The sequence below is a fragment of the Drosophila ananassae genome, chromosome 3R (genome assembly GCF_017639315.1).
Source record: "Drosophila ananassae strain 14024-0371.13 chromosome 3R, ASM1763931v2, whole genome shotgun sequence".
In the NCBI taxonomy this organism is placed as follows: Eukaryota; Metazoa; Arthropoda; class Insecta; order Diptera; family Drosophilidae; genus Drosophila; species Drosophila ananassae.
In genome coordinates this window covers 14678507-14704449 of record NC_057930.1, presented here as the reverse complement: position 1 = coordinate 14704449, position 25943 = coordinate 14678507, and the positions used below count along the sequence as shown (strand labels likewise).

The following is a 25943-nucleotide window of genomic DNA, read 5'->3' as shown; positions in this document are numbered from 1 at the left end:
CTTCTATCAGACATTGAAATCTACGAATATCCAGGGACCTCCGACCCACATCAAGAAAAAAAAACAATCTCGATTCTGCTGGAGGCTCATTAGCATTGTTTTCAATCTACACGAGGCAGGAGCCGTAAACAATTTGCTGCAACAAATTTATAGGACTTGACTAATGCTGTTTGGGGCTATAATTGAGCGTAAATTGCCGGCATATAATAAAGTTGTTTTATGCATAAAAGTTAAATACTTGTATAACTCAAACTGCGGCGGATCCATAAATAAAACTCACACTTTTCGGCGACACACAAAAACCCCACCAAAGCAAAGTAAAAGCGCCATTAATCAGAGAAAAGTTGGTCCCAGGTAAAAAAAAAAACAAAAAATGCCAAATTTTCATATATAGGCAGCAAGGCAAGGACACAAATGAGGTGCATGAATCAAAAAACGAGAGAGTTAGGCAACTCGGACTAGCCAAATCCCAAAATACTCTTGTGCCCTTGAATCCTTGATTCCTGGGATTAAAAGAAAGCGACATAAAGCAAATCTGCTGTGAAGATAAGGGACGAATATTTACTAGGGTGGACCATAGAAAAAGGGTTTCAATTTTCTTCGTATTATGATACATATTTTATATTTTAAATTTAGCATTATTTGACGCCGGAAACTTAAGAGTGCACATATCTCTTTTTCTTTAATAATCCTAAAAAGCTTAACGTTTGTCTAACGTATTGGCTTACGTTAAAAACGTACTAAAATACTAAATAGAAAAATACACCACCAAGCCACCACTGCGTATGAGTAATAAGTTATACAGCAGTAGTACTTCAGACCAAAGGCACTTAAACGTTAAAACACTAAACTCAAGTTCTCTTTTGTTAGTATTAAACAGTTTAAGACTGCCACTTTAAATTTCATCTTCATTAGAGCACCACCCTGGGATGCCTGACTGCGGCGGAATTACGACTAATCACGGGCTTTACCTTTTCTCCTCCGACTGAGCGAGCGGGCCTAAATCATAATACCCTTAAGAAGGGTATAAAAGCCAAAGCGCAATGAAAAGTTTGCCAACATTTCTCACCATTAAATGACTCTGACTTCTGACTCGACAAGCCCTGGGCGACCAGGTTGGTTGGCGGAAGCGATAACAAAGCCGCTGACACTTGACAAACTTGCGCGAGTGTCAAAAAATCTCCGCGGCCTGCAGGATGCCAAGGGTTTTGAATGAAAAAACTCAAAAAAAAAAAAAAGAAATCAGCATCACCTGGCGACACCGACGAACGAAGTGTTCGGCCCACCTGCTGACCCCGACACGCCAAACGGCAGATAAGCAGTGTCAGCGACAGGCGTCCTTTCTCCCCAAAACATTCATCTTCAAGTGACTTAATTTGCAGTGGCCATCGGTCGCGCCCCTCCTACCCACCTTCAGTCGGATGTGGCCCGTTTAGCGGGCGGGTCAACATTTGTCACTTGCCTGCTGTTGTGTTTTTAATTAATTTTTACACTTTTTCCCCACCCATCCAAAAATCCCCACTCCTGGCCACTTCACAGTTGATTTTTCAATAATTTCCCCTTCGATTCGCAGGGGCAATGTGCGCGCCCTCTGGATGGGCGTTTTGTGGGCGTTAACATCTGGCACTGGAGTGGCCGTGGCCTTGCTCCAGGGCTCCGCGGGCCCCCTGATCGGCGTGGCTATATCCGCCTCCCTCCTGCCACCCGTTGTCAATTGTGTGAGTATAAAAAAAATTTAATTTCCCCAAAAATCTATAAAACCAAATGGACAGAGAATTGTGACTTTTAGAAATAATGGATATCCTTTCTAAAAAAATTAGACAACAAATTTCTATCATAATTTTTCCATAAAAATGAATTACTGTGTAGCGAATTATAAATCAATTTTTTTAAAAACTGGTATCAGATGTCGAATTTTGGGTAAGAGGATTTTATTATCATATTTCGTAATTGAATAAATTAAGTTTCAGCTGTAATACATTGTGGGAAAAATAAAAGAAGAAAATATGATTCAAAGAGAAAGATTCTACCCATTTAAAAAAGGATAAAAGTTCTCAGTGTTGCGTGTTTACATTATCAGGACCATGTTTACATTATCGGGTTCTTAATGAAATCTCTGTCTGAAGTTGGCTTAATTGGTAAGCCGATACGTGACGCAAACAACGGAATCCAACGACACACATCAAGTGGCAGAACATCAATATGCACAAATATGGCAACTAATACATAGGGGCCTACTTATAAAGCGCTTCATACCATGTCCTTGAAAGCGGCTTCCTCGTGGCAATTTTCTTCCCATTAGCAAGCTATTAACAAAAGCCTCGACGACCTTCCAACGACTGGCAACAAATGCGCAGTTGATATTTCATCATGAGTGAGCAGGTGCCGGAAATGACTTTGCCGGCAATATTTATGGCAGAAGGACTCAAAAGCAAAAGGACGCCCCCATTCCTTCAAATTTAAATAACACAGAAACCGAAGATTCCAATCAAAAAATCCACTCTGGTCAACCGAATGGAAAATTACGCAATTCTCATTTATATTGGAGTTTGTGCTCTCTAGTTTTGATTTCATTCGAGTCTTCTAGTTTATATCGATGAGGGCGGACTTTATTTTCCCACAAAAATTGCTATATATTTGAACTGCGGCATACAAATACATAGTTTCGAGTGGCTCTAAGCCCGAAGTTGATGTTATAAGAACCTGAAAGCAATTGGAGAAGGCCAGTCCAAATGAAAAGTTGGGTCAGTTAGGATTTTTACGGTCTTGTAGGCCAGCCGGGTGCGCTTCAAGTGAATTTGGCCATAAATTAGGCCGAAAATACAATTTGCTGATTAATCTGAAGTGCATTGCCCAAAAACTTTTGGCCATAAATCTGCTCCAAACGGCTCGCCGCAGGAGTATGAAGAAGAGATGCCACCGGGGGCATCCGATTCTCAGCTGCTTTCCCCACACTTAGTGTGGCGCAACCGCAACGAGTGCATAAATTTCGACCCAATTTTCAAGTGCAAATTGCGAATCCGAAACGGAGGAGCAGCCGGCACAGCCTGTTACGTTCTTCTGTTCCCCGAAAACTGCAGTCAGGATGTTGCGTAAAATTATAAAGCCAGCCCAGGCAGGCAGTGAGGCAGTGGGGCAGCCAGAAAGTAGAAGAATACGAAAGGCTCCGAAGGGAAACGTTGCATACAAAAACTTGCACAGAGGAAACGGCGTGGCAAGTGCCACACAAACAAACAAACCGGCAAACAAACGGCGGCCCAGTCAGCACAGGCTGACATTTATCAATGCTGACAGGGAGGACAAAGGCGTGCCGCCGAGGGGGGTTTTTTCATAGGGGTCGGGGTATGAGTATGCCGCAAGCATGACAAAATGATGCAAAAGGCGAATTATGGACACTGACGGCTAATGGGGGCATACGACTACCAGCTACCGAACTTTAACCGGCTAAAACAATGGCGCCGAAATCGCTTAATCATGGCGGCTGTTGCGGTCGAGCATGTGTGCAAGTGTCGCTCCGACTGCCTTTATCCTGGCTCCTCTGGTCCTTTATCCAGGACTTGTGTATGTACATATGAGCTGCATAAATCAGTGGCACGCACTGAAGCTTGTTGCCTTTGTCCATGTTTTCTTCCATCTTTGTTTTTTTTTTTTTGCAATTGCAAGCTGCAAAAAGCGTGTTACAATTAATTGTCCTGCTGCCAGGACCCTAAGGCAATAGCATGGCCAACAGAGCGTATGAGTAATTTCAAGTAGTTGTTAGCTACTTACATTTCTCCCGAGGTGTCCCCTACACATAGAGATTAAACTACAAAAAAAATGAAATGAAATAGGGTATAGGGAATAAGAAGATTCAGGACGATGGCGCAATAATTGCAACTCTTAATTTCAGCTTATTAAATAGCGAACGACCTTATTTATGTGGCCTGGCCGAAATGAACTCCGGCCAATGCCAAAAACGTTCTCCAGCTTCGCCGCCTTTCTCGCTTTCGAACCCGAGCACGCAATAATTTAGCCAGAAATGGTCGTAAATTCGAATAATAGCGAAAATAGAAAGTAAGTCGAGGAAAAGAAAAGTCATGAGCTCGCACACAAATGGAAAAACAAGCACACACGAAAAGATTTGCAGAAATATTGGACAGTGGTGGTCATAAAAATAGGGGCAGAATAAATAATGGTCTGATAGTAACAGAGTACATTTCTTTATTTAATTTATGTTATTATGATAGATTTAAATGATTTATCACATTTTTCAAAGGCTTCCATAAAGTTTTGGGAAATAAAAAATAAAAGTTATACTTTAAAGTCCTGTTCATTTATCAGAATTATATTTTTCACCAAATCCAACCTATTTTTGTGACCCCGGGTATTCCCTCATACATATCAGATTCGCACGCACTTCCGCTCCTGCTAAGCAATGTGCTGAGTCATTATAATTTATAATAGCAGAGGGGAGCGTCACAAAAGCGAAATCGAAAAAAAGAATGAGCGAAAGGCAGAAAGGAGACCGTAGAGAAAATGCGACAATGAAGTTTCATCTCTCATCTGTGCAGATGTATGTGTGCTCGATGTATGTGAACACGCCCTCACACACACTCCGGCTCTGGAAAGTAACAATTCAAGGCCGGACAGCCACTACTTGGTATGCCAACGGCAGCGGCATCTAACCGGAACCAAGCACGCGGCGACCTTATGACCTCGAAAGCAGAATCAGAATCAGAATCAGACCAGACCAGACCAGACTAAAATTGAACTGAACTGGACCACAAGAGTTGACCATGACAACTTCAAAGTCACGCTCCAACCCGCCACTCAGTCCCCACCTTCTTCCGCTTGTGCTCTTCCGCAGGGTCTCTTCTGGTCACTGGCCTGCATTTGGCTCATCTATCCGGAGAAGCGGATTCCCCACTTGAAGAACGAGGCGATGAACTCGACCAGTGCGTATCCCTTCATCTATACGAACTACTTGCCCACGGAGTTCCTGATCAATGGCATTGTTTCCGCCTGCCTGACCATCGTGAATGTGATTTGCATATTCATCACGGCCATAATCGTTCTCAAGATTAAAGAGGTCTCGGCGCCGTATACGGCCAGTCCGGACTTGAAGCGGTGAGTATTGGTCAATTCTTGGCAACACATTGTTGGCCATTTTTCAAGCAAATAGTGTTTTTCTTGTCAATGGCGACATGGAGGCGATGTGTCTTCTAGGGTTCAATTAGGGTGAATCAACTAATATGTATTGCAAAGTGAATTTTATTCATTTAATATTTAAATATTACAAGTACAAGTCAAAAGAATGCAGTTACACTAAGGCCAGAAACTTTTTAAAGAAAATATTACTAATACGCCATGTGGTCGGCTTTGAATTTTTAAATTATTGGAATTCAAATAATATTATGATTTTAGTTTACTAAAAATTTATAAGTTATATGAATAAATAAGTCTTTTATATAGTCTTTATAAATAATTAAGATTAAATTAATTAAAGTCCAAGAAATTATCGATAAGTCACACTTAGTGTTGCCAATCAAATCAACAAAATATTAAATATCAATCATACGCCGGGTTGTCAATTGAGAAGCCATTGAGCCATTTCTTTTATCAAGTGTTTAATGTTTTTTATTTAATATTAAAAGTAAATTGTATATTGTATATTTCTTGGACCACCCTAATGGCAAATTTCTGTGTGTGAATAGCAGAAAATTAAAAATCTGCACAGCGCGCAAAGCGCTGGAGTGTGTTTAATGACGAGGGAGCAAGTGCTTTTAAGCTTATCATTTCCGTTATGTTCGCTTGAACAGAGTTGGCCATTAGTAAGTGTAATTAATAACGACAACAGACGCAGAGCCAGACGCAGACAGGACACAACAGGACTCTAGAGTTTCGAGTGCATTGCTACGTATACATTGACCATTCTGTTCTGTTGACAAACCCATTTAAAATTCAGATCTCTTAGCAAGCAGATTGTTCTTTATATATTACATCAATATTGACTTTGACTTAATCAGGGCTAAGTTAATAAATCTGGTTTGTTTGCTTGTTTATTTTCCCAATCTAAGATAGGTTAGACGAGCCGAAAAACCCCAGGCCAGCAAACGACACGTGTGAGCAAATGGCTGGGGAAATTAACTTATATTGCCTGACACTTGGCAGGCAGCACATTTAAATCAATAAAAGGCCAGCGCTTAGTCGAGGCTCGGGTTATGTGGCGATGCTGTCATTTAGGAGAAGGATTTCCTTGTTTCGGGGTCTTTCTGGGCAGGCGATTTGTCAGTCATGCCTTTTGGGCTGAGCGACTGAAATTATGTCGGACAGCGTGCAGCCTGTCGGCACAAGTGCTTCACTCAGAATATGATATATCGTGTAATTAACTGACTGATTTCTTGTTTTTATTGTTGTTTTTGTTATTTTGGAGAGTAGCTGACTGGCTGGGCGACTGGCCGAGGCAATCTAAATGAAAATGAATGCCCTCCATCGCGGGTCTGGAGTGACAAATGGCGATATAAGCTCCAGTCTAAGTCTGAGTCTGTGTCTGAGTGCCTGGAAGAGGCCGAGGCCAGACATGTGCCTGGACCGGCTGGCGGCCTTTAATTTCCCAAAGTGGCGTATTAAATCGCTTAAAGCGTGGGCTTCCGTCCAACCCAGTTGTCAACATTGCCCGCGAAAGTGTGCTACAATTTTATTCCTACTACTGCTCCTGCTTCTGCCCGTTTGTGGCATCCTTTTTTATTATTATAGTTTTTGGTGTGTACACATACATATGTATGAATGTCCTGTGACTATTCCAACGTTTATTTAAGCACGCTCACGCTCGTCTGCGCGCTTGTTTGGATTGTTTGTGTAGCTTTTAGAAATTGTGTGTACTCTCTGCCCTATACCCTTGCAAAGGATACACTTGTTTTGACCAGGAGCCGGCTTATTTTTCTGTATATTGTGCAAGTACACACTTCTAGTTGGCTCACATATTGACCCTTGAGTGCTCGGATCAGATTTTTATATTAGCCAGCCACTAGACAGAACGGATATTCGAGTAAATTTGCAAGCAAAGCTATCCAGCTGGCCAACAATTCTGTGATACTTTATCCCCTTCTCCCGCTAGTTGGGGTGCACTTAGACTCAGTACTCCGACACAACAGGGCTGTGTAAATAAAAAGGAAAAAATGGGAGTTCCCCGGCCCAATCCCGGACTCTTTCCGCAGGCTGTTGCATTACGCATAAAGTGCATGATTTCATATTTATTTGGTTGCTATAGCCAGAGTTTCCCCCGCCGACTCTTGCGAATTGGTTTTTGTTTTCATTGCTGCGGTTTTCTTTTGACAGCGGTTTATGGTTGCGAATTTCTTGTCTCCGACAATTCAAAATGATTTTTATGGGTTTTCTGTCAGTGGATGGGACTCAGGACAGTGGAGTGAATGGGGACAACGGCTGCTGCAGGCAGTCAGACAAGTCCTCCGATCGCCCAAAGGTTATTTCCTATAATAGAAAAACTTTCCTGATGGGAACTTGCGTAAAATTGAACTCAAAGTTTCACAGAAAAAGAGTCGTGCGTTGCCAATCATTGAAAATATAATTTGAAGCTTCTTTACACTGTAACTTTAATAGGGTTGTAAATGGAAATTTGAAATCAAAAGTATAAAATACCAAAAAAAAACCATTTATGAGAGATTCAATAATATTGGACAATAATGGTGCTCCATCAGAGCGGGAAATTTTAATATTAAGGTGCCCGTTTCCCTTTTTAAAAATAGCCCCATAAAGCTAAACAAAGTTTAGTCCTAATACTAGTTTACACTCTAATACTGAAAACTGTTATATACCAAATTTAAACTAAGCTTACAATTTTAGACTTTAAATTGTTTTATGTTTCAATTCTTATTGTGTATTTAACTCATGAATATCTGGAACATTCATATTTCTCTTATCTGACACAGATTTTGGGAAACAGATCTTCGCACTGTTCGAAAAACGAATCGCTCAACAATGCGGCATCCTCGCGCCCGTGGCAGTATATTTGGCGGAGGAGGCGGTGCGAGTGGTGGAGCCGGAGGCAGGGACAAGTTCAGCGGGTGAGTAAAAAACACATGAAGGACTCTGCGGGGAAACTCTTTTGGGACCGACCGCCCCTGAACCAATTCTCATATTTCCCATATCCTTTACAATTTCGTTTTTTTGTTGAATAATTGAGCCCGAGCGTGTATACAAGGCAATCTGGCCCTGAACTCGCACTCAGTATCACGTCCTGGGGGCAAGTCAATTTAGCGTTCCCAGCGTTTGTCTGCAAAAATGCTTGAACGCAATTTGAAAAGGTAAATAATGAAGGTATTTATGTCGTAGGAGTGCAAAGGTCCCGCCTAGTCCATAAATAAATACGCATCGCATTCAAAAAAATATATATTTATCGCATAATTGAAATCATACCCCCATTATTTAAAGAGTTTTTAGGGGAAATCAAATATATGACAAGCTGAAATTCTGGGTTAAAACCATAACAAATGTAACCAAATTTTTTGACAACTTTTAAATTTGTTTGTAAATAAATTAAAACACAAGTGTATCAATATGTTTTCATATCCGTGGACCAATTTAGGTCGCCCAAAAGGCAAATTGAAATCGAGTATTTTCTGTGTATGACCATAAAATAAACATTTTGAATCCAAAAGCAGCGAAAAATAGAGAATACGAGTGATGGACGTAAAAACAATGCAAATTCTGGCTACAAATTAACACACCGATGCAAGCTTTTTAATTTAGCACAAATACCACCGCCATTTATTTACACAAAACATGCAAAAACCATAAATGTTTTCGTAAATAGAAGGCAATGTCATTCCACTCTAACGCCTCGTAAAAAGTAAGCACGGTATTGTTGCATGAAATTAACACTGCCAAATGCATACACATATGTACATAAGGGGTTGTTGTATTTTTCGTCTATTCAGGAGCTATCAGGGATTAAATGAACGCGATGCCCAGATGGATAACGCACTGGAACGAGCTCTGGCCCAGGCTGAGAACGATGCCACCTTCAAGAAGGTCAAGCGGATGAGCTACTCCAGCAATGCTGCCGGAGAGGTAAGGTTTTTTTTACTCCTTAATCCCTATATATACCATAGTTTTATTTTGCAACAAAATTAAAAGGGATTGGAAAATTCAAATAAAAGTCATCAGCTATTTACATATGGAAAATATTTTCAAGGAAAAACTGTTAGGTGTATAACTTTTAAAAGGAATTCTTTATAATCGCCTTGGGTATTTGTTATTGGTTATTATTTTACCCAATTTATAAATACCTTTTCTGAATAAAAACAACTGAAGCATTTTCACACATTTTTCTGGAAGAAATTTCAATAACGTAATTGGTTGGATTGTCTATATTACCAATATTTTTGGCCATATGTCCAAGCCAATTTATTTTTTCAGCTGATAGAATACACTGCTTTCCTGTCATAAATCAATGTATTTATAAAAATTATGAAAACGTTAAACACACCCGTTAATGCAAAGAGAAAAAAATACCCTCTCGTGATGGCTTTATTAAACAGAATCCCTACCAACTTAATTGTTCATTTTGTAAAACAAAAATGTAGCCTGGTTTTAAGGATACCAGAGAACCGGAAGTATCTTGAAATTGCATTTTTCATGTTTCACAGAACCCCAAGAGACTGAGCCAGAGTCCTCTGACAAACAGCATTTAAGCTTAATTACGGGCAATTATTTGGACGGAGTCGAAAGCGGAGAGCAGACTGGGCGGCCAAGTGACCTCAATCATTAGTTGATAAGCACTGTGGTCGCAGAAGAAAAGTGCATGGCTGGAAACCGGCAAAAAATGCCGCCCAAACGCAGCGACAATAAACCAAGTAGGGGAGATCATAAATCAAGGAGGCAGCATGCAGCCAAGAAAAGGTCATCAGAAAGGGGGGAGAGCTAGAGGAGGAGGGTGGAGAGTGGAGAATTTAGAGGAAAGGCAACAACAGTCCCTAGAAACTGGGTAGTTGTTGAAAATGATGTAAGATTTATAGTTAAGCCGAACCTGTTGGACTCGCAGCACTCTAAGCCAGGAGAGAAGAAAGCAAGATGAGATATAAACTCCTGTCGGTTTTTATGGCGATGGCCGAATGTAGTAGACCCATTGGACCATATCTGTCATTGTAAGGGACACAAAGCCCTTCAAAGCTGCAGCTTTGTGCATTTGATCCTTTCACTCAAGTCTGTGTCAGTTCAGTTCAGGAACAATTTGGCTTTTTCTCGGAACATAACTGAATGGGTCAGGACAGGCGATAATTAGCGCCAAGGAGCACCTTTTCGTAGTCCGTTAATGATGTTACGTCCGTATTTCATAAGCCTGAATTCATAATCATAGGACCTTTAGCCTACTTCGTCTTCTGCTAAAAAACTTTCGTAATTTCCTGTTTAAGAAGCTGACGAGCCAAGGCAGCCCGGGCGCTTCAATTAAAACTCGCCGGCAAGAAACATTCAAAAGCCATCCAAGCGTCGATTGCCACAAATCAACTTTTACATTAATTCGTTTCCAGGACGAGGTCCTGGCAAGAGCGTGGAGGTTGGAGGTCGGTTTGAGGCTCGAGTGCCTGCCAGACTGACATGCTCCAAATATTTCGAGAGAGACAGTAGTAGCTGTAGCTACGAAATAGCCGAGTGCGATGCAAAACAAACTTGCAAAGCCTACTGCCACAAACCACGCTCCCTACAACCAACATCCTGCCTCCCTTTCCCGTCCTGCCGCCTTCTGACAGCTTGTAATCAGTTTAAAGTGAGTCCTGGCCACTAAAACTCAATTAACCCCATTTGAATGGAGCACGAGGCAATTGAAAAAAAAAAACCCACAGAAACATGAAATGAAAACGAAAACGAATTGCGAGAAACGGAACAGAAAGCGAGCAAATCAAGGCAAAAGATTAAAAACGGAAATGGTTGGCCATTGAGTATGGTGGGTGGAATGGATTGGTGGAGAGGAGTACAGAAGGACCATGGAGGGAGGGCAAAGGTTGGCAGCATTTTTCACTTAAAACCGCATTGATACTCAATTACCAGGTCGACAGTGGAGCTCCCAACTTTGGACAAAACAAACGGCGGATGCGCCGTTCAGGAAAACGGAAGCACTTTGCAACGGAAATGAAACATCAATTAAAGTCGCACACACCCACCGAGACGATACGCGGAGGCGGTGGAGATCCTGGCAACGTCCTGACAGACCTGCCAGCCAGCCAGCCAGTCAGCCTTCGCCTTCGGCTCCGCAAACATATATTGCAATTCTTCTTCTGCCTTGGCTCCTTGTAGACTTGCTCTGTGGCTGCCACACGGCCTAGGGGGCAAGTTTCGTTAGTTTTTATTGCTTAATTGTAATTTCGCATATGGGAAATGAAAAGTTTAATGGGCTGAGCTGAAGTATCACAACCAGAGCGAGTTTCCAGGGAGCTGCAATATAACTTCCACAATTGATGACTAATGGTGCACTGGGAGAAACGGTTAAAAGTTCATAAATAGCGCATTCTATCTTTAGAGGAATATTTAAGATTAAACGTATACTAGATCATTAATTCTTTTCCCTTTTTTCAGCTCACTGAACGCCTGGCCAGGATTGCTGGACTCAATCGCCTCAAGACCGACGGGGATCCTGGACAAACTAGTTCTGCTTCTGGAAGCCGCATGAACTCCATTCCCAATTCCCAACTAAATGTGGACCTCAAGGCACTGGACAAGCTGGTGAGCACGTTGCTGGAACAGCGTACAACCGGAAGCAAGGCAGCTGGAGCATTTGGGCCGGAAACGGGGACTCGGACTCCGCCCCTGCAACGCCTCGCCTCCAAGAAGCTGAACAGATGGCGTCCCCTTTCGCGATCCGCCCACAGCGGCAAGCACAAGGGCGATGGCAGCGAACTGATTGGCGGCAGCTTTACCCAGTTGCTGGAGCGGGTGGATCCTCCGGCCACATCGACCAACCACGCCCATCCACCCAACATGCCCACGATCATGGAGAGCAGTGCCGGAAGTCCCCCGACTCCCAGTAATGGTCAGGAGCCACCGCCACCTTGGACGGCTGCCCTGGAGGCTCCCCATGGAACAGATGACCTTAATTTGACCCATAACTATGTGGGCTGAGATACGAGTATATTCCGCACAAGAATATTTTTCCATATTTTATATTCAAATATTTTACAGTATTAAATTATAACAGTTCCTTTAAAGCACCTAACATATTATTCGATTTTAATTGGAAAAATGTAATTGGCGGGAGTTATTAAAAGATTTAATTATAATTTTGGCTGTCGGCTAGCCTTATAATTAGTTTGATCCAATTACTTTTGTATTATTAATTATAATTTTTAACAGAGAGCCCAATAATGTTAAAATTCTGAATCCAGACCCACCTGTGCCAACAATGTATATCAGGAAACAAATGCAATTAACTCACCTGTCTTTCCATAACGCCCGACACCTGCTCCCGCTCGGCATGTCGATAATATCCCGTTAGATTGGCCCCCAGTCGCATGGTGACCTCGTAGCGCGTCTTGCCACTTCGACCCGAAATCCCCCTGCCCTTTAAGGCGGAATAACTTTGGCCAAAGGTCGATCCCTCGCCGCTGTGGCTGTCAAAGTCACAGGCCTGATGGCAGTCAATGGAACTGGTATTCCTGGTGCAGCCTGCCGAGAGGTAATGAAAACTTTAGTAATTGCTCTCCAAATGGGTCAATCAATATGAAATATGTGTGACATCCAAGCCAATAACTTCGAGAGTTTAATATAAAGTCTAGGGGGGAAATTCATAACACCTGAAGCACATCAAATTACAGACTCAACTATGCTAAGAATTTTTCAGGTTCCTCCCTTTTCAGTTTCATGAATACCGGACCCGGAATAAAGTCGATAAAACCGGAATTTCCTTGTTTTTTTATAGGTTTGACCTTAATCTTTGACACCTATATGCATTTTTCATTTTTAGAAATATTATGCCAAGCTCTTCATCATTTTTATATTGAAATTCCTTCATATAACATAAGAAGTGTCTCCAAAAAAATACCTCATTATAAGGACGACCTTTCTTTTAAATTATATATGTTGATTATTTTCAGTACATTTCCTCATTCACGGAAAACCGGAACAACTTGAAATACGCAGAAAACATTCGGATTCCGGTTCTTCATCCTGCATCCGCCATACTCCATCCTCCGCACTCATTACCATTGCAGGCACTCTACGATTCAATGAACTGCGGAACTAAAAGCTTAAACATTCCTGCCGACTGGTGACATGCACGTTGTTGTTCTTGTCAAGAGCCACCCAAAAGGGGGTCCTGTGCGGCAGGAGCAGCGGCAGCAGCAGGATGGAAATTGGCACGGATCCCGGCCAGTGACAACCTGAGGTTTTCCACTGTGTTGCCGGTTGGTTGTTCCCTTTTAATTCTCTCCGCTGCAGTTGCTCCTCGTATATATACTTTTATTGTTTTTGCACGCACTTGCCGATTAAATGGCGCGAAAGGACATTCAGTGGCAGGATGGGAGTTGGGAAAAGAAAAAGGGTGGGAGAACAGGGGAGAAACAGGAGGAAGCCACCCACCCACTCAATGCCCTTCCTTTCAATTTGTCTGCAGTGTGTCTACGCCAGCACCCCAGCTGGCAGTGAGTGCATTTTTAAGGCTAATTATTTCTGTAATTACATTTTCACTTTAACAGCCGCTCCTTTGTGTCCACCCTCGTCCTTTTCTCCTTCATTTTATGTTCCTCGTTTTTTGTGTATCTTTTTGTTTTGGCCATGGCGCCTATTACCCGGCATACAACTCACAGCATATATACATACATACATATCTTGAAAATAACATTTATTACTGCACTTACCCAGTGTCGTCTCATTTATTTCGGGTATTTCGCATCTGGTCCCCTTGAAGCCTTTGGGGCAGTGGCAAGTTATGGCGGCGTCGCCGATGTGCCTGCAAATGATGATCCGACAATAATAAAATGGCGGCCGGAAAAAGGAAATCCGGCTGAAGCCGATAACACGGAGGATTGGCCAAAAATAAACATATCTTTTCGAAACAGACACTTAACTTTAATTGTAAGTACCAAGGATGGTGACAATTACATTTTTTCTTGAATTTTTCTTGATGATTAAAGAAAAATAAACGATAAGGAAATACAGCCACTTAAATAAAATCGATTGAAAATGATGTGAAATGGGTGTATATGGGTTTAACTTAAAGGTACTTTCTCTAACATTTATTGATTACATTTAAGATATTTCATTCTAAAACCATTACTATTTTTGGCCACTTCCTAACATCTTACAATACTTACTTGCAAGTGCCACCATTTTGACAGACATTGGTGTGAACATCCTCGCAGAGGGGACCATGTCCACAGTCGGTGCCACTGAAGCCGGAAAAACAGGCACACCCATAGGAGCTGAAAGGACAAAAACAGGACACTGTGAGCACGTTTTAAATTGTATATCTGAGATCTGGTTTGGGAACTGCAAACTTTTTGGCTAGAAATGGTCAAATTCAGAGACGACAAGTTGTCAGAGCGGCTGGCGCAGGACACGCATTTATTTTTGGCCCAGATATTGTGACTCATAAAAGTTTTATTGGACCCACTTGATGTGGAATTTGTTGTTTTAAGTACGTGCCTAAGCTAAATTCGTAGTTATTTGAAATCCCACTTCGACATCATCATGAGATATATGTACTGAGAGATACTAAAAGCTACAAAGGTCAAGCCCTGGGTCACTGGCAATATTTAAAATATGTAAGCTGGCCAGCCAAGGTCAGCCCAAAGAAGCCTTATAAGGGATTATTTTATTGAGTGGGTCAACATCAAAGACCAAGGATACAATTTTAAATATTAGGAAACAAGAAAGTTTGTATATCAAGTTGACTAAATATCAAACAAAAACAAGACACAAATTAGAACGCTAGCCAAAATGAAGAAGCTCCAGAAAATTTAAAAACAACTTAATCAAAATGTTTCAGAATGAATAGAATCGATCCATAAATTGTTTAAGATATTCTGCTCAAAAATTAACTGGAAATTGGCCAAGATATATAAGGGGTCATATTGTGCTCCCCATGCATGTTCCACATTTCGAATGGGATAGCCCCGAAAATGGGACGAAAAATTTAAAAAATATTTTGTTTCTAGATTTTGACGCAGTTTGAAGGAGAATCGATCTACAAATCGATTGAGGTACTTTGCTCAAGAATCGGATGAATATTGGCCAAGTTATAGCCTTCGCAGGGGGTCATATTGTGCTCCCCATGCATGTTCCACATTTCGAATGGGATAGCCCCGAAAATGGGACGAAAAATTTAAAAAATATTTTGTTTCTAGATTTTGACGCAGTTTGAAGAAGAATCGATCTACAAATCGATTGAGGTACTTCGCTCAAGAATCGGATGAATATTGGCCAAGTTATAGCCTTCGCAGGGGGTCATATTGTGCTCCCCATGCATGTTCCACATTTCGAAGGGGATAGCCCAGAAAATGGGACGAAAAATCTAAAAAATATTTTGTTTCTAGATTTTGATGCAGTTTGATGGAGAATCGATCTACAAATCGATTGAGGTACTTCGCTCAAGAATCGGATGGAAATTGGCCAAGTTATAGCCTTCGCAGTGGGTCATATTGTGCTCCCCATGCATGTTCCACATTTCGAAGGGGATAGCCCAGAAAATGTGACGAAAAATGTAAAAAATATTTTGTTTCTAGATTTTGATGCAGATCGATGGAGAATCGATCTACAAATCGATTGAGGTACTTCGCTCAAGAATCGGATGGAAATTGGCCAAGTTATAGCCTTCGCAGGGGGTCATATTGTGCTCCCCATGCATGTTCCACATTTCGAAGGGGATAGCCCAGAAAATGTGACGAAAAATGTAAAAAATATTTTGTTTCTAGATTTTGATGCAGATCGATGGTGAATCGATCTACAAATCGATTGAGGTACTTCACTCAACAATCGGATGGAAATTGGCCAAGTTATAGCCTTCGCAGGGAGTCATATTGTGCTCCCCATGCATGTTCCACATTTCGAAGGGGATAGCCCAGAAAATGTGACGAAAAATCTAAAAAATATTTTTTTCTAGATTTTGATGAAGATCGATGGAGAATCGATCTACAAATCGATTGAGGTACTTCACTCAAGAATCGGATGGAAATTGGCCAAGTTATAGCCTTCGCAGGGGGTCATATTGTGCTCCCCATGCATGTTCCACATTTCGAAGGGGATAGCCCAGAAAATGTGACGAAAAATGTAAAAAATATTTTGTTTCTAGATTTTGATGCAGATCGATGGAGAATCGATCTACAAATCGATTGAGGTACTTCCCTCAAGAATCGGACGGAAATTGGCCAAGTTATAGCCTTCGCAGGGGGTCATATTGTGCTCCCCATGCATGTTCCACATTTCGAAGGGGATAGCCCAGAAAATGTGACGAAAAATCTAAAAAATATTTTTTTCTAGATTTTGATGAAGATCGATGGAGAATCGATCTACAAATCGATTGAGGTACTTCGCTCAAGAATCGGATGGAAATTGGCCAAGTTACAGCCTTCGCAGGGGGTCATATTGTGCTCCCCATGCATGTTCCACATTTCGAAGGGGATAGCCCAGAAAATGTGACGAAAAATGTAAAAAATATTTTGTTTCTAGATTTTGATGCAGATCGATGGAGAATCGATCTACAAATCGATTGAGGTACTTCGCTCAAGAATCGGATGGAAATTGGCCAAGTTATAGCCTTCGCAGGGGGTCATATTGTGCTCCCCATGCATGTTCCACATTTCGAAGGGGATAGCCCAGAAAATGTGACGAAAAATGTAAAAAATATTTTGTTTCTAGATTTTGATGAAGATCGATGAAGAATCGATCTACAAATCGATTGAGGTACTTCGCTCAAGAATCGGATGGAAATTGGCCAAGTTATAGCCTTCGCAGGGGGTCATATTGTGCTCCCCATGCATGTTCCACATTTCGAAGGGGATAGCCCAGAAAATGTGACGAAAAATGTAAAAAATATTTTGTTTCTAGATTTTGATGCAGATCGATGGTGAATCGATCTACAAATCGATTGAGGTACTTCACTCAAGAATCGGATGGAAATTGGCCAAGTTATAGCCTTCGCAGGGGGTCATATTGTGCTCCCCATGCATGTTCCACATTTCGAAGGGGATAGCCCAGAAAATGTGACGAAAAATGTAAAAAATATTTTGTTTCTAGATTTTGATGCAGATCGATGGTGAATCGATCTACAAATCGATTGAGGTACTTCACTCAAGTATCGGATGGAAATTGGCCAAGTTATAGCCTTCGCAGGGGGTCATATTGTGCTCCCCATGCATGTTCCACATTTCGAAGGGGATAGCCCAGAAAATGTGACGAAAAATGTAAAAAATATTTTGTTTCTAGATTTTGATGCAGATCGATGGAGAATCGATCTACAAATCGATTGAGGTACTTCGCTCAAGAATCGGATGGAAATTGGCCAAGTTATAGCCTTCGCAGGGGGTCATATTGTGCTCCCCATGCATGTTCCACATTTCGAAGGGGATAGCCCAGAAAATGTGACGAAAAATCTAAAAAATATTTTTTTCTAGATTTTGATGAAGATCGATGGAGAATCGATCTACATGTTGTTAAAAGTATTCCGCTCAAGAATACCCTCTGCAAGGAGAAAATAAAGCTAGATACCCATTGTTGAATGACTTTCAAACGATTCAATTATATAAAGCTCTCCGCTTGCGCTTTATTTGAAAAAATTTAAATAAATACCGCCCAAATCCATTACAAATGTTATACTCGACCCGAACTTTGTAGACATTTGAAATCGCAAATTTTTGACAATTTAATTGGGGTAACACGGTTGGACCCATTATTTCTCTTCTTTTTTTGTGTTTTTTTTTTTTTGGGAAAATGTGTAACCATTTGTTGTAAATAATTGGGCATCCCGTGCCATTTATTTTCACCCCTGTCGCTCAGCTGAAGGAGCAACAATTGCAATGGCTTCTCCTGTTGTTAGTCCTTGTTGTTAGTCATGCGTTGGTGACACACGTCAACTGAAATTAATTTTCCATTCCGACCTTCCTCATGCTACTTACATTTTAAAAAAGAAAAAAAAGGTTCAGGTTCTCAAGGACCCATAAAGCGTAAAAAAAACCTTTCGCTTTGTTTTTTCACTTCCCGAAAATTTCGTTTAAGCCTAATGTCTATTCAATGAAAGAAAAATTCTAATTGATCTATTAGTGCCATCTGCAGGAACCCCTGTCTCGACGTTTATCATCAAATTCAGATCCATGATAAGAAAAAAACGAACAAAAAACTTTCACGCCGCTTAGTCGGAATGGTCGAAAAATCAAATGTTCCCCAGGGACGAAGGACAAAACAAAAAGTGACTGGGAAACTTTTGACGCCCCATAAAAGTTTCACTTTTATGCGAAATCTTTTGCTGGGGCAGAAATATTAGACGAAGGGCGTTTCGCAAAAGTTTCGTCATTGGCGGCCGCAATTATGCAAAATATATTCGACTGTTAGTTACTATTCAACGAAGACAAAATTATATTCTTTACGGTCATTTATCATTTGCATTTGGAAATAGCAAGCTGCCCTAAACTTGGCCTTGTTCTAACATAAGAACTATTGTCCTTGTAGAGCGGAAATTAATTGCCAGTATGTCCTGACATCTGCGATACTTGCAACATATAATGTTGTCTATTTATGGGCATCGTTTCTTGTTAGGCCTTCTGTGACGGAAGTATTTTTTTCAAGGACTTAAGGACACATATGCTTGGGTTTATTTTCAATCCCAAAATGTTGACCTCATTCAGAGAATCACTTTACATTTTTGGAGAAACGGGAAACACTTTTTAAATAACCTACCCGTATTTAAACTAAAAATTCAACAACGTCGGTTGTTCGCAAGGATAAAAGAAATATAAGGAAAGGTAAAAAACCTCTCTGTCACTGGAGATTTTCGCATCAGCGCCTGCACTAAACCATCTTCATTTCAATGAAACGGGCTTTGCATTTTTTACGAATCGCCGAAAATCACCTGCAGCTGTATTTGGCCGTATGTTTGCAAGTTTTCGGTAGTCCTTTTGGTCCTTTTTTTTTATTTTTTGCATAATTCTGTGTATTTTGCGACATGTGCACTTCGGAAGTTTTTTGTACACAAAAAAGTATTTGGCACACTGAATTTTATTTTCGCCTTTATTCGTGCTTGATGCTGCCGGCCCTTTGTTTTAAATAAAAATTAAATGTGCCGCCATACGGTGCAACATTTCGTTGGTAGCACAGAGATATAAATATACATTTTCGGTTTCCAGTTCTCTCAGGGGGCATTGGGCATTGTTTTGACTGGCTCTTGGCAATCCAATTTTGCGCATTTTAAATTCATTCATATTCCGAAAAGCTGAACAATTAAAATCGCTTGCCAAAAATCTGCAACAACTTTATGGGGAGAAGGCACTCGAAAAACTGCTGACAACAGGGCTAGCGAAGCTGGAGCAGGAGGCGATGCTTGACTGCATTTCGAATATGACGACGATGGCCTAAACCAAAACGGCACTGCACACACATATGGCCCAGAGTATGAATGCCATGAATATGTCAGATGAGACGCCAGTACTGCCTTTGGCTTTTCCCGAAAAATGGTTACTTAGTAGCGGGATTTTTTGGCAGATTTTTGACAAAGAGCCAAAGTGCATGGGATGAAAAATATGATGCAAAAATATAAAAAAATGCATATATATTCCCCTTTTAGTGGGCCAAAAGGAAACTTAAATATTTGAGATGCTTTTTGGGAAAAGCTTCTACATTTCCACCAGATTAAATGGCTTTAATTCAAACGAATCAATAAATGAAAAGTCAACCATTGAATGACTGATGAGTGTTCACTCTCACATATTTTATTCCAACTGTAAGTGATGGCATATGTATTTCTGTACTCGTATCCTGGATGTTTCCTAGATGTCTGTATTTTTTCCTTTTGGGCCGGGCCATTCAGTCCTGGGAACGCAATGAAATTACAACAAATTGCTTTTTTCTTGCCAGTGGCACGTGGAACCGTAAAAAGAAGCGGTTGAAAAAAATACACATACATATATACATATAAAGAAAGGAAAGGCTGAAATGTTGGCAATTACTTTTTCACCCATTCGCCTAATGCAATAAAATTTAATTTGATGGGAGTATGTAAGTGGAAAGGTGCGCGGGCGACAAGGATAGAAGTCCTGATATGGTTTGCGGCTAGGCAATCGTAAAACACAAAGGATGTTTAGGATATTAATATGATATATATATGTGTGGTGTGCTATATATACAAATAAAGGTATGTTTTGTTTTTGAATTTTAATGGTTTTGTTTTTAAAGAATAAAATATATTTCATTTCCTTATGTTGTAGAAATCTATACATAAGAAGTTACTTTTACTTTATTAGTTATAGGTTAAATGATTTCCCCTGATATCAAATTTTAAAATTTAAGGCCAATGAAGCTCCAGGTGCTCGTGTAGGTAAAGTTTTTCCTTCGTTTTTTTATATTCTACTTCAACCCACACACGTTTTTATGCATCTTACAACTTTTGAAATAAATAATAACGTCTGTTGTTCCTGGAAAGAGCCAATCTGGGCTGCAAGACAGGAAAATTAAAAGGATGAAATTACCACAACATTGGCAGGAAAAAGTTTTAATTGAGCGCCACATGCTCCTCTCAGGGAGGAGGTGCTTGGTTGTGGATATGGAAATGGGCGAAATTTCGTTACCCAAACAAAACATAATTGCAATATGCAAAGCTCGGGACTCTGACCAGTTGCAGTTGCAGTTGCAGCAGCAGTGACAGTGGCTGTGGCAGTTGCAAGTGCAGCTCCCTGGGCGCTCGTCCGTCGACTTTGGATAAATGACAATGTTTGACATCGCAAACAATGCAAGAGGCTCTGGCGCAGGCGAATCGGAATGACACTGACACAGTTGCCATGTGGCAAGCCAAGTGGCATGTGCAAGTTGCACGAATGGGCCACGACCGCCGCCCTTCCCTGTCTTTGTTTGGTCTGATCTCATTTGGTGCTGACATTGTGTTTGTTCAGCACCAGTTCGCTTTTTGTTATTAAAGTTAAGGCCAAGACTGGAAACGGACGCAGATCCATAGCCAGCGGCAACGCACATTGATTGCCCCAAAAAGCCACCCCCAGTTCAGCCAATGGGCCCCACAATTTGCCGCCCGAATGTGGCCTAATTCGGAGCCGATGTCATTGCCGTTGGTGCAGCTTCTTTTGCCCTGTTTACCGAGCTGCCCTCGGAAAAAGGTTGCCAATCAGTTGGCTCTGGGATTGGATTTTACGGCCTCTTTTACATTTTTGGGCACTCAAATATACATTGTTGTATTTTAGACCAAAAACTCTGGCGGCAGACTGTAAGTTAACAAGTTTTTCGAGCCTCGAAGAAAAAAAAAAGGATGTAGAATATTCCTTTTGCAATACTGTGTATACATTTTGGTACTTTTCGCCTTTCTTGTTTTGGTAAACTTAAAGGAAGAATAGACTAAATTACTGATTCAGTTCAATAAAGGGCCGGGCCGTCAAAGGGCGGCTCTCAAAGCGAAAAAGTTTTTCAATTAAGCGTCTGTTAATGAAAATATATGGAGATGCTAGGCAAAGAAAACGCAAAACAAAAGTAAAGGCCATCCACAGCCACACCCTGTCAAAAATGGCTTAAAACCCGAAAAAGTATTTAAAAAATATAAATTGGTTACTGCTCTGTTGAGTTTTGCGGTGAAGTGCAACAGATTTCCACTTTCCACCAGCAAATTGATGAACGCTCAACAAATAAATGCATTCAGAAAAAAATACTTCCAGCGCCCAGCCAGGACTCAGTCAGTCGAAATAAATGCAGGAACCAAAAGGAAGTGCGCTGGGGAAATGGAAACGAACAAAAACTCCTACTTGCTGGCTTTTGGCCAATTGTTTATGCCTTATTGTTTCTGCTCTTTGGCTTTTGCAGCGAATTTCTAAAGTTTCTGCAAGCAGTTTGCAGCTCAGCACCATTTTGAATATTTTATAGAAATTTTATTGGCCATTCAATTTGCTTAGCAGAATCGTGGTAATGAGATTTGCAAAAAGTATTCAGAAATATACAATTTAAATAAAAAAAAATTTGGTTAAAAAAATAAGCCAAGAAAGTAAATGCTCTATCCTAACAATATTTTAATTTTCTCATCACTTTTTCCTCTTGACACTTTTACTTTTCACATTTTAAGAAGAAAACCTCCTCATTTTAAGGAATAAACTTTTTGTTAAGATACTCATACGAACCAACAATTGTGTCTAAAATATAAGGTGTTTATTTAAGACTTATTAAGAATATATATTTTCACAACTAAAGTAAGAAAATATTACCATAAAATTATACGCCTGTATGATAAACTTTATTTAATAAAGTTAAAAATAAACTTTCACTATTCTTATGAACTCCACTATACCAGAATATGGTGACTCCTTCAGAAAGCCAAGGATATGACACTTCAAAAGTATAACATTGCCAACAAAAAAAAAAAAATTAATAAACGGGGACTTAGCATACGCACACTGGATGACACATAAAGTTTCGGGACGAACACCCCCGCGTTTTTTACCATCTATTTAGCATTCCCCGATGCTATGCATTTTTCGCACATTATCTTAACAAAGGAGATGCTGGAAACGAGTGCCATAAACGAGAATGCAATGAGAGATTGTGCTGCCAGGGGATGGATTTTTCAGAAGGGCTGTGAGACGGCAGGACGACAGCTCCCCATCCTCAGATTGGGGTAACAGTTGACAACATGAGCATGAATGTTTTGTTGTTTATACAACGACTGGAGCAGCAGATGTGATGCCTTGCCTCTGACACAAGTCACTTGACAGCCACTGGCACATCCACCCATTCCAACCAGGATCCCCACGATGTTCGCCTCATCGTGCACTGAGAGATATTCGGTACGGAAGTTTGTTATCTGCGGCACGTAGTGGAGGGGGGATGAGCCCCATTCGCCTCTTGTTGGTAATTAACTTACGGGACGGTACGTGGCAGGCGCGAAATTATATTCAACGTCTGATGAGCCAGGCCAGACTTAGTTCAGCTGTCGCTTTTATATTAATTTTTGGCCTTCGCTTCGATATTAATATTCAATTAGCTGTCCGAATGCGCGGCCTTGGGCCTAGCAATTAATTATAATTATGTTAAGTAGGCGTGGAAGTTGCAACTTCTTGTTCCACTTAGAAGGCCAAACTGAAGGCAAAACTTTCTCGATACTGCCGACTCTACCCAGCTCTCTAGACAAAAAATAAATCGGGCAATTAATTTGATTTGTTTAACCTCCTGAGGGGTCATTGTTCCGGTTGACGTTTACGTATTAATTAGCCTGAAATTGTCTATTTGTTGTCTTTAACTTTATAATTGGTTTGGCAATTGAAAATGTAATTTAATTTGCTTTTTATTTGGCCGCAGTGTTTCCGCATTTCCGCAATCTGATGGAGTGGGCTGGGGATAAAGAAATCTCTGAGGGTGCATCAAGCTGGTATGTAGAAGCTCTTCAATTAATCAAGCTCCTGGCGAAGAACCCGTCCTCGGCTTGTCAAGCTATTGTAAGTACAATACCGCAAGCCCTCCTCACGTCAAACTCAATTGCGAAGCTTATTCATAAAACCGCACTACCTGGATTTTGTCAGGGAAAATGCATCAAGCGCTCTGTTCGCTTTTCTTTTGACTTTTCATACGGTTTTTCACGAACACATACCTTTTCTTTTTGCTGACATGGGTTTGGCATTGGATTGCTCTGGAGTACGGAATACAGAATACAGAATACGGAGGTAGTTGTTTTTCACTTTTGTTTTTTTTTTTTGTTTTTGGGCTACACTTATTGAAACATTACTAATGTATGGCTCCCACTTGGTTTAGTTTTGAGAGCCTCGAAACGTAACCCATGAACCCAAAGCCCAACAACACAAGCTCAAAAGCCCGGGACCAGTTGAACAAGTTTTCCGTTCGGAAAAAGGGCCAAAAGATTGATGGGCGAGCAGTTAGCAGTTTCGACGGTTCAACCTGTCGGTGATTTTCCGCTGCCGGGTGTATAGATTTGTCTGAAACACAAAGCGGGAATTGTGTTTTGGAAACGAGCAAATCTGGGGCCGTTTCTACACCGTTTTCACTTTCACATACCATATTTTCGCCAGAAGGTCGATGCGAACCGTAAAAGTTTCGTTTGCGCTTAAAAATGCTACATATTCCGGACGCATGTGGCCGCCGTGTCCGCGGGGAAACCGCCGGCAGACTGCCAGATCGCTTGAGTTGTCGAGCTTGACTTACAAAGGGCAACAAATGTTGCTTTTATTCACATATATGAACACATGGGAGCATCAACAAGCGCGAGAACTATATTAAAGTCAAGTTTTTCATATTGGTTTTCATTTTTAGAAATGTATTTAAAATTTTTACACTGGCTTAGAACTTATGAATGGAAAGAGGAAAAATGTTACAAAAAAATATCGATAAAAGAGATTTATATTTACTAATAAATAGGACCTATATTAAAATTCAGTTTTATATAATAAAGATTATTGTCAGAGACTACGTGGCGTATGAGTAATATTACGTGAGCTCTACAGGCAGCACATTTAAACCTACTTCTTCTGGAAAAAGCACTTACATGGAGAGTTTTTATATTCAAGAAGCATTGTCGTATTGTATTTCATATATAAAAATATAGTATCAAAATTAATTCTCGATTACTTACCTAAAATCATCACTGGCATAGCAATCCCCCAGGAACCGACACTGCAAAGTATTGCACTGCGACTCCTTCACGTCGTTTAGCACCTCGTAGGTGATGTTGAACCCGTAGACGTCCAGCAAACGGTCCAGAGCTCGCAGGTGGGTGCCATCCAAGGTGGCCATGGTGAAACGGATCTCGAGGTACTGGCTGTGGAACTGCACCCAAGTGACCTGAGTCACATCGTCCTCGGTGAGCGTGAAGATGCGGTGGGCAGGCACCTTGAAGTCGTCGGAGTAGTACATGTACTCCGTGAACTTCAGGCCGCTGAGGACGTACAGTTGCGTGAGGTACACCACGATAGAGACGTTGCCCTGTGCGGGAAATTCGGAAGCGTCGATTATCCATACGCATTCGATGGGCGTGGTGAAGCGGTGTGGGAAGTTCGGCGTCTGGATAATGCCGTAACGCTTGTTGAGGACTCCGCCGCATCCTGGACTGCTGCCGGAGAAGGCGGACGATGAGGACGAGGGCCGGGACGGCTGCTCCCCTCCCGCAAAGGCATTTAATGCAAAATTATGCTGCACCGCCGTAAAGGGCGGAGGCGGTGGTAGCGGCACGGCCGGCAGCGAGAACTTCTGATCCGCCACCGTGTCCCGGACATTTTGATGACGCGTCGCGGCATCCGTCTCGAATTGATGTTGCCGGCTCAGGGGCACCAGCAGAGTCAGAAGCAATATCGTCGATGCTATCCGGACTAGGTTGGCCGCCCGCAGCGTCATTGACTTGGCTTTTAGCTCTCTGCCCCGTTCGCTGTGATTTTTATTTTTTCTCTTCCGTTATCGTGCCAATGCTAGCTTATCATTCGGCCAGGACAGGCACTGGAATCCTGCCTGCCGGTAGAGTTTTTCGCGTTTCCGCAGCCCACTCACTCATTGACATTTGGCCCATTTTTTTCGGCCAGAATGGTGGTGGGTATGGGCTTGGCTCTGGGTACGGGTACAGGTTTGGGTAGATGATGCTGGCTGCAAGTAGATAGAAAAAAATAAAGTCGAATTTTTAGTTAAAACCATTTTGACAGCTGTCGTTTGCATTTGAATAACTGCCGCTGGCTTGCCACGTCGTCGTCGTAGTCGTGCTCGTCCTCGTCCTCGTCCTCGTCCTGCCGCTGACTGTCAGCATGAAAAAAGCAATTTGGAAA

The 25943-nt window shown here is 41.4% G+C and overlaps 2 protein-coding genes across 7 annotated transcripts in view; one reads left to right on the top strand and one right to left on the bottom strand.

Annotated features, from left to right (window-relative positions):
* The window catches only part of LOC6498548, a 32151-nt gene extending 19948 nt beyond the window's left edge, over positions 1-12203 (top strand). For all 3 annotated transcript variants that reach the window (XM_014906692.3, XM_032455295.2, XM_032455296.2), the window contains exons 9-13: positions 1574-1718; positions 4847-5106; positions 7929-8063; positions 8937-9069; positions 11572-12203. In XM_014906692.3, coding sequence (XP_014762178.1) covers positions 1574-1718; positions 4847-5106; positions 7929-8063; positions 8937-9069; positions 11572-12114 — 1216 coding nt within the window. In that variant the 3' untranslated portion in view covers positions 12115-12203. The remainder of the gene's footprint in view (positions 1-1573; positions 1719-4846; positions 5107-7928; positions 8064-8936; positions 9070-11571) is intronic.
* LOC6496967 overlaps positions 1-25943 on the bottom strand; it is a 107162-nt gene that overhangs the window by 51443 nt on the left and 29776 nt on the right. For all 4 annotated transcript variants that reach the window (XM_032455292.2, XM_032455293.2, XM_014905972.3 and 1 more), the window contains exons 3-6: positions 24767-25767; positions 14304-14411; positions 13848-13939; positions 12428-12657 (exon numbers count right to left, since the gene is read on the bottom strand). In XM_032455292.2, coding sequence (XP_032311183.1) covers positions 12428-12657; positions 13848-13939; positions 14304-14411; positions 24767-25524 — 1188 coding nt within the window. In that variant the 5' untranslated portion in view covers positions 25525-25767. The remainder of the gene's footprint in view (positions 1-12427; positions 12658-13847; positions 13940-14303; positions 14412-24766; positions 25768-25943) is intronic.